We start from the raw sequence: 7,584 nt of genomic DNA on the forward strand, positions 1-7,584 counted from the left end.
GTTTAGAATGAGGTTCAGATTTATGCACCAAAGGCAAAGGAAGAGGCTTAGTGATAACCGAAAGTGAGCAGAAGTGTCACAGGTTTATGACCCCCAGCGTTGCCAGATTTTGCAAGAGAAACAAGCAGCCAGGTGGTCTACAAAAACAACCCCAAAAGAGGCAACAAGGCCGCATTATCATGACCCACACAGGTAAGGTCCCCAGCAAAAGTACAAGCTCACAATGCGTTGTGTGATGATCTTTCGCCGCAGGCTGAAAACCCACCTCTTCAGGAAACACTACCCTTCCTCTTTGCCTGGCCTACTTGTTGTTAACTAGTTGTAGGAACTATTGTTGTATTGTTGTATTGGATCTATTAGCTCGTGCTCATTTGATTTGGCTATTTTATCTCATGTGTTTATGAAAGTAGATAGCTGATATATTGCACTTTTACCTTAGCGCTAGGTATACTCTTGGTTGCTTGTTTTTACAGGAAATGCACTTAAGACCTCTGGTGATTAGTAGTTTCGTTCCCTACCTATGTTGAATGCACTTATTGTAAGTCGCTTTGGATAAAAGCGTCTGCTAAATGACTGTAATGTAATGTAATGTAAATGTAATGATGATGATGATGATGAGATCTGCTATTTTCAAAAGAAAGAAAGAAGAAATATTTGGAATATTTTACAGTTGTTTAACTACACAAATCTTGTATAGGGGTCCCTGGCACCAAATAGTTTCAGATGGGGGTCCGTGGACAAATACATATTAATTTGGGGTTCTTAGACATGAAACAAACACTAGTTTAAACATTAGGAAACAAGCCCAAATATGCAACTACACTTTAGAAACAAGCCCAAATAAGCAACTACACTTTAGAAACAAGCCCAAATAAGCAACTACACTTTAGAAACAAGCCCAAAAAACTCAACCCACCACTACCAATATTTACAAGCGATTTGACAGAAAAACAAGCCCAAAGTCGCTTATAATAAGCGGCCTTGGCAACACTGGTGACCCCCCCCCCCCATCCAAAGGTTGATTACTATCGCCACACCCAGGTGTTCAAACATACTGTACAGGTGTCATTGGTTTGTTGACCGGATGGGAACTGGAAGGGAAATATATTTTTTTCCAAGTTGTTATAGAACATACGTTATACATGACACAGTGAAGATTAACACAAACAGCATTTTACTCATTATTATTATTATTCAATCCACTTATTGAACTTTGAGCCCTTCAAGAGCTGAAAGTGAAAGCAGGGAGGGGAGCTGCTGGGGTGTCTAGGTTAGGCATGATGAGCTAATCTCTCAAGAACAGATTAAAGTGAAAAACAGCAGAGGGCGTTGTTTTTCCTTTTTATTTGACGCTGGGTTCCCAGATTGGGCATGAGCCAACACAGAAACAAAGTAATACTCTGGCACCCTCTTCTGTACAGTGTAACTACGACAGTACACATCAGGGGACATTAGTGGTAAATTCTGAAACTTTTCTGTGGTTGGGGAAATAACCTCTATTAAGCTTCATGCCTATATGATGTCACCAATCATCAGTTACCAAAATACACACTAAATTCACCAAAAATATTAATTTGCATTAACACCCTCAAAATGGCTTTTTTTCTATCTAGTCACCCCATGGAGACTTGAATTCATGGATATTTTTTGGTTTTCGTCCCATTCCTAAAACAAAAAAATATTCATAAATTCAAGTCTTCATGGGGTGACTAGATAGAAAAAAGGGATTTTTTTGGGTGAACTATCCCTTTAAATACATTTTCACAGCTTGATAAGCTGGGACCCTGTGTCACTCAAACTTTTTTTGTGAATTCACACACACACGCACGCACACACACACACACACGCGCGTCACACACACACGCGCGTCACACACTCTTATGATGGCTATATACATGACAGAGGATGTGCACAACCTCCTCTTAAGTAAGTTTTGTTGTATTTGTTTTATTTCAGAATGTGAATACACCGCAGTAGTGGTGTTTGTGTTCAGTTCAACAAGAGAATACCTAAAGAAGTGAACATTCTCAAATGAAGCTGAGCTGCGTGTAGACTGTTGAGGTGGAACCAACTGGAAATAAAGTCTGTTGTACATGATATCCAGAGCTTTCCACAACGCGCGTAACACGTTCGAGTTCCTATGACATGAAGCATGACCAGAGCCAGAAGCAAATCAAAACCCTGGGGCCTTTCCAACTTCAACAGTGTTGCTCCCTTCCCCTGGACAAGCAGCAACATGATGAGCAAATTGTTGCTATCGGGCAGAAACCTCCTATCTCCATATTTTATCTTGAGCATTTTTTTTGTAAATTAACGGCCTATACTACAGCGTCACACAAAAGCATCAAAAGTAGCAGATCTGCAAGCTCAAAGCACGGCGTGGAGCGACGTGTTTTGGGCTTGCAGATCTGCTACTTTTACTATTTCTGAATTTGAATCCTGAAAAGCAACTGTTTTGTACAAATGAGGTTTCCACCCGACAGAAACGAAATGCATAATTATTTGTGACCATGCGTTCCTTCTGCTGTGTTTGTCTTTAAACTTTTAAATTATAATTCACAAAATATCCTCTCTTTTTTTTTACTCTTTCTTCTCATACTATTATACACAATTCTACAGAAATTACAAAAATAATACAAAACGTGGAACACACTAATCATGCACACTACAGTACTTCGCAGCTGGAGAGGGCATTTACACATTTTGTACAGAATTCTCTGCATTTCCAACAAAATAAGTTTTTTTTTTTTTTTACAATTTCAACTTCTTTCCATGCCTGTTTTTTTGTTTAATTTTTACAACTTATTAACAGTTCCTCTGAGATAAAAGTGTAGAATTCCTTTTTTGTGCACATTTCATCAGTCATTCATGTCGATATGAGCAACTATTATCCTTCAGAACCAATAAGGTGCGAGACATTATTTGTTATAGTAACAAAGTGAGTATCTGAGTTCTGCAATAAATTAGACAATTAAAACACTAAAACATTTGACCAAGATAATAAAAAAGCAAAAGTAAAACATTTATCCAGCACTCATATTAATTTGTTATAACTAGCTACATAATTGAATAATAACATTTCTCTGAGAAAGACAGTGGGGGAGAGAGAGAGAGAAAGTGATAAAGAGAGATGGCAAAAATATACTGGGCTGTCCCCTTTAAAATGAAAGGCACAAGTCATACTGAAAGCCTTTCACATTCCTAAAAATTGTACCTACACATGGATATTACACACTATAGTGGCGCCAGCGACAGAAGCAGACAGTTGTGTTTTGCACATCAACTGGTTTCTCAGAAAAGTGTCATTATTCCTGTAGATTTCTACTGGGATTGTCTGAAAATGGACGAGAAGTGAACAATGCACCCAACAGAATCCCAACGTGAATAAACCCCAATTCAGAATACATCCAGAGTTCACAGCTTCAATAAAAGAAAAGTAATAATGTCGGCACTACAGAAGCCCACAAGCATACATCCCTTTGTGCCTCAAATGCAAAATATATATTTAAATGAACATGACAGAAATGTTTCCCATCATCTTGAGGCAGTGTGATAGAAATTAACCACTTTTAAATGTTTCTACATTTTCAACAAATCTTGCATTGCCATTTCCTTTACCCCGAAAACCTTAGGAAAGTTCTCCCATATGGTCTTGGGAAACCAGACTATTGCTAATTTGTTTATTGTGCCAGGTAGTTAAATGCAATCACCTGATGTCCCAAGCCTAAATGAGTCTCCAATTAGACAGCTAGAGTAAAAAACGACAACAGCAGTCTGAGTCCTGGGGACTGGAGTTGAGAACCACTGTTTTAACCCTTTAAACCCTATATACTTCTCATCAAAACTATTCATATAGTTGATGCCTCATTCACACAGGCTGATGCCTTTATTTGCGGTGAAAAATCACCCTCGTTCTGAATACAAATTGTGCCACGTTATCGCGCGTAATATTCACGTTCTGTGTGGATGTACTCTTGACACAACAGTAACAGTGACTATTATGTTGACGCATTAACATTGACTTTCTCTGTCTTCTTCCCCTCATCCCTAACACCACATGTCCATTTTCCTTCCTGCGTTTGCACCCAAAAGCAAAAACAAAAATACACTATGGAAACGGAAGCTCACACACAGCAAGCAAACACGTGATTTGTTGCCACTCGCGTTATTTACAAGGCTTCCGATTGGCTGAGCGGTATTCTGAAGGTGTGGCGAAGGCAGTCTCACCGACAGACACATCAAATGAGGGTTGAGGAGTGGGGTTCCGTGGTGATGTGGGACGGTGGTTGATATCACAGTTGCATGTCTGGAGAGTCAGATAGTCCCAAAGCCAGAGCCTCCTCTGGTGTCAGTCCACTCTTCAGAGTCCGTCTCACTGTAACAGAAGGTAAAAGGGTTGAATACTTAAAAACACGTCTATTTACCACACATTGACATTCAGGTCAAACATTCATATCCAATATTCCCAAACCGAATCCTTATTGTGTTACAGATGCACACAACAAAAAAAACTGTCAAAGTTGAACCAGGTCCCAGAGGCCATCTTCCACATGTCTTGAAACCTTTCTGGTCATCCTTTGTTTACACTATTTTTAAGGTTGTAATATTATGCCTTTGCCTACGATTGAATGTTTTGGTACATTCTCAGATCCAGATGGTTCCAAACTCCCTCTCCCTGCTCACTTACACTACAGAAGGTCATTGCCATCTCCTCTTTATTAGCTAGACAATTCTCCTTAAATGGATGGATGTAAACCCTCCATCACACAACCAATGGATCAAAGATATGATGCAGAACATCAAGCTATCTGATGCATACGAGATTTGACGAAACCTGGGACCCATTAATAAACTATGTGAATAGTTTGCCTAGCTTGGAACTATGAAGTAACCCCTCTAGAACCTCTAAAGGTGGTCTGTCCTATATGCTTGAACACACAACTCTATGATGCACGTGAATTTATCTTATTTAGTTTTATTTCTATTATCACAAGCCGAAAATTAGCTTGCCTGGCATTGCCAGGGTTACTGCGCTGACAACACGTTGCAAGAGTTTCTTGCTTTTGTGAGTTTAGCCCCAGACAGTCAGACAGACAGACAGACAGACAGAAAGAAGGAAACGAGAACAGGACGTACGTGATTTGCGGTTGGCCCGTGACCTCCTCCTCTCCCGTGGTTGTGACGGGCCCTGAGTGGCTGACCTCACGATGCGCTCCATGATGTCATCTGCATCATCGTCACCGTTCAGCGTTTCCTCTGCAGGTGGCTTGGACGCTGGCATGGTTGCCATTGGCATACTGCGACCTGAGTGGACATTTGTGAGAATAAGTTAGATTACTGTAGAGATGTAAGCGTTCCGCTAGTCTTGTGTTCCCAGATGATTTTCTAATTGTAGAACAGTGGTGAGAATGGCCACAAAGTAACCTACACCTACTGCTTTGAAAGCCAATAATATCCCCACCCCAATATGAAGGCCCACCCAAAAGTCTTTGCATTGGTTCTGCAATGCAGTTATTTTTTTTAAATCTGTGTATAGTTTTACCAAATGCAATGAATTTCGATATCACAAGATTACTGTTCTACAGACAAGGAAGCACATTCAACTCTGATAAAAGTAACACAGAAGTCCTCACCTCCTCCCCGCCCTGGACGTGACCTGAGCCGCGTGCGTAGCCCCGGCACCAACGTGCTCTCTCTGTCGCTGCTGCTCAGGCTGGTCTTCAGCACGGCCTTCAGGGTCTCATGCTCTGCAACGTCCTCTTCGTGGCCCAAACCCGGCTGGGACTGCTCAACCTCCCCATGGCCACTGGGGGCACTGTTACAGCTGTTGCTGCCCGAGCCATACCGACCGGCCTGATAGACAGATAAAATAATAATTTATAATAACAGTAATTTTCCTCAGGGGATAATTCATGGATAATTTGTGTATATAATATAACAAAAAAGGTGCATACATGCTATGTCGTACATTACTGAAGTCTACTGGGTATTTATGAACAGTCATTGAACAGTATTATTTTGACCAATCTGGTGGTGTGTATTTGCTCTACTCTTCTATTGAGAAATGTAGACCCTGTGGTAGGATATCACCATTACTGGTTGACAAGTGAACTGCCTGAAGGTCAATGAAGGTCAACATCTCCCTTGAACAAGTAGACATGCTCTGTTGACTCAGTGGTAAAAATGTCAACACTTGCGTGGGGAACCAGGGTTCAAATCCCCGATAGAACAGTAAAGTGTGGCACAGAGTGCAGCTTTAAATACATTGGCCATGTTCACACACAATGTGGTCAATGTCATGTACGAGAACTTTAGAGTCAAAGAACGGTGAGAATTAGTTAATTGTGACACAGCAAATGCTTTACGTGCGTCCATGATCTGTGCAAAAATCGGAATTAATTATAAACGGTTAAAAAGGTGGGAAAATGGTCTGCTCCTGGTTAGAGGTTTCATGCACACATGCACACATGGTGATACCTCACGTGATACCTCACGCTCCTCTTCATCATCAGACTACATGGGGACAGAGAGAGCCCAGAGTAAAAAGAAAATATGAATGAAAGAAAATGAATGGAAATGAATGGAAATAAGAAATAAGCGACAGAGAGAGATGAAAAAGCGGGATTGACTAAAATAATAATTGAATAAAGATAACATAGGAATAAGTGAATTCCTGTGTGTGCGTGCATGCGTGAGCATCTGAGAGCATGTGCACCATGTAACAGGTGTCTGACACTCACAGGCGCGTTGACATCTATGATCATCTTGCCGCGGGTCTTGTTGCGTTCTCGGTGGTCGGCTCTCTTCTGTTTCTGCTGCAGGACGCGGTCGCGCGTGGTTCGGTACTCCAGAGCAAACTCACTCAGGATCTTACTGAACCTGTGGACGCTGATGTCTCTGACGCTGTAGGACGGATGTCCCAGGTACAACAGGAACGCATGGAACCTGGAGAATGTAAACCACAACCATAACATGAGAACAACACAAAGGCTTAGAATTCTTGTTCTCTGGTTGTTGTAATGTGACAATACTGTATGTGCCTGTCCACAGAGAATTCTGATTGCGATGTATGCGTGTTGAATGTAATTAATTCTTTTAACTTTCACTTTCTCACATTTCTTTTTTGTTGTTTTGTTCATTTTGTTTTTGTCAAGCACTTTTTACAGCTGTCTCATCCTCAATCATTTATTATTATTACTATTATCACTATTATTATTATTATTAGTAGTACTAGTAGTAGAATAATTATGTTGCCGTGGAATACAGTAACTGTAGCAGTGACAATAGCAGTAGTAGCAATGGCATTGTCATTACTTACAGTATTATTATAATCCATGCTTGTCAAGGCTTCCTTTAGTTTAGGACAGGGGTGTCAAACTCATTTTGGTGTCCGGGCAAGATTGGTCAAATGGTGACTTGAGGTGGGCAGGAACCAGTTGCGGATCCACATGCGCGCTCACACGCATTCAGTTATACAGCATTGTTTTTCAATCTGTTGTCTTGTCTCAGAAAACAAACAATGCGATTTGTAACAACAATAATAATAATAATAAGGGTAATAATAATAATAATAATAATAATTAC

General features: G+C 40.6%; 1 protein-coding gene across 6 annotated transcripts in view; it reads right to left on the reverse strand.

The window, feature by feature from the left end:
* Positions 1–1,933: 1,933 nt before the first annotated feature.
* fhod3a (formin homology 2 domain containing 3a) overlaps positions 1,934–7,584 on the reverse strand; it is a 77,849-nt gene continuing 72,198 nt past the window's right edge. For 4 of the 6 annotated variants that reach the window (XM_084081306.1, XM_084081305.1, XM_084081301.1 and 1 more), the window contains 5 exons: positions 6,741–6,945; positions 6,478–6,513; positions 5,634–5,853; positions 5,137–5,304; positions 1,934–4,375 (listed from right to left, as the gene is read on the reverse strand). In XM_084081306.1, coding sequence (XP_083937432.1) covers positions 4,293–4,375; positions 5,137–5,304; positions 5,634–5,853; positions 6,478–6,513; positions 6,741–6,945 — 712 coding nt within the window. In that variant the 3' untranslated portion in view covers positions 1,934–4,292. The remainder of the gene's footprint in view (positions 4,376–5,136; positions 5,305–5,633; positions 5,854–6,477; positions 6,514–6,740; positions 6,946–7,584) is intronic. The other 2 variants (XM_084081302.1, XM_084081303.1) reach the window with 2 other exon arrangements.

This window comes from Gymnoscopelus microlampas (assembly GCF_963454915.1).
Source record: "Gymnoscopelus microlampas genome assembly, chromosome: 15".
In the NCBI taxonomy this organism is placed as follows: Eukaryota; Metazoa; Chordata; class Actinopteri; order Myctophiformes; family Myctophidae; genus Gymnoscopelus; species Gymnoscopelus microlampas.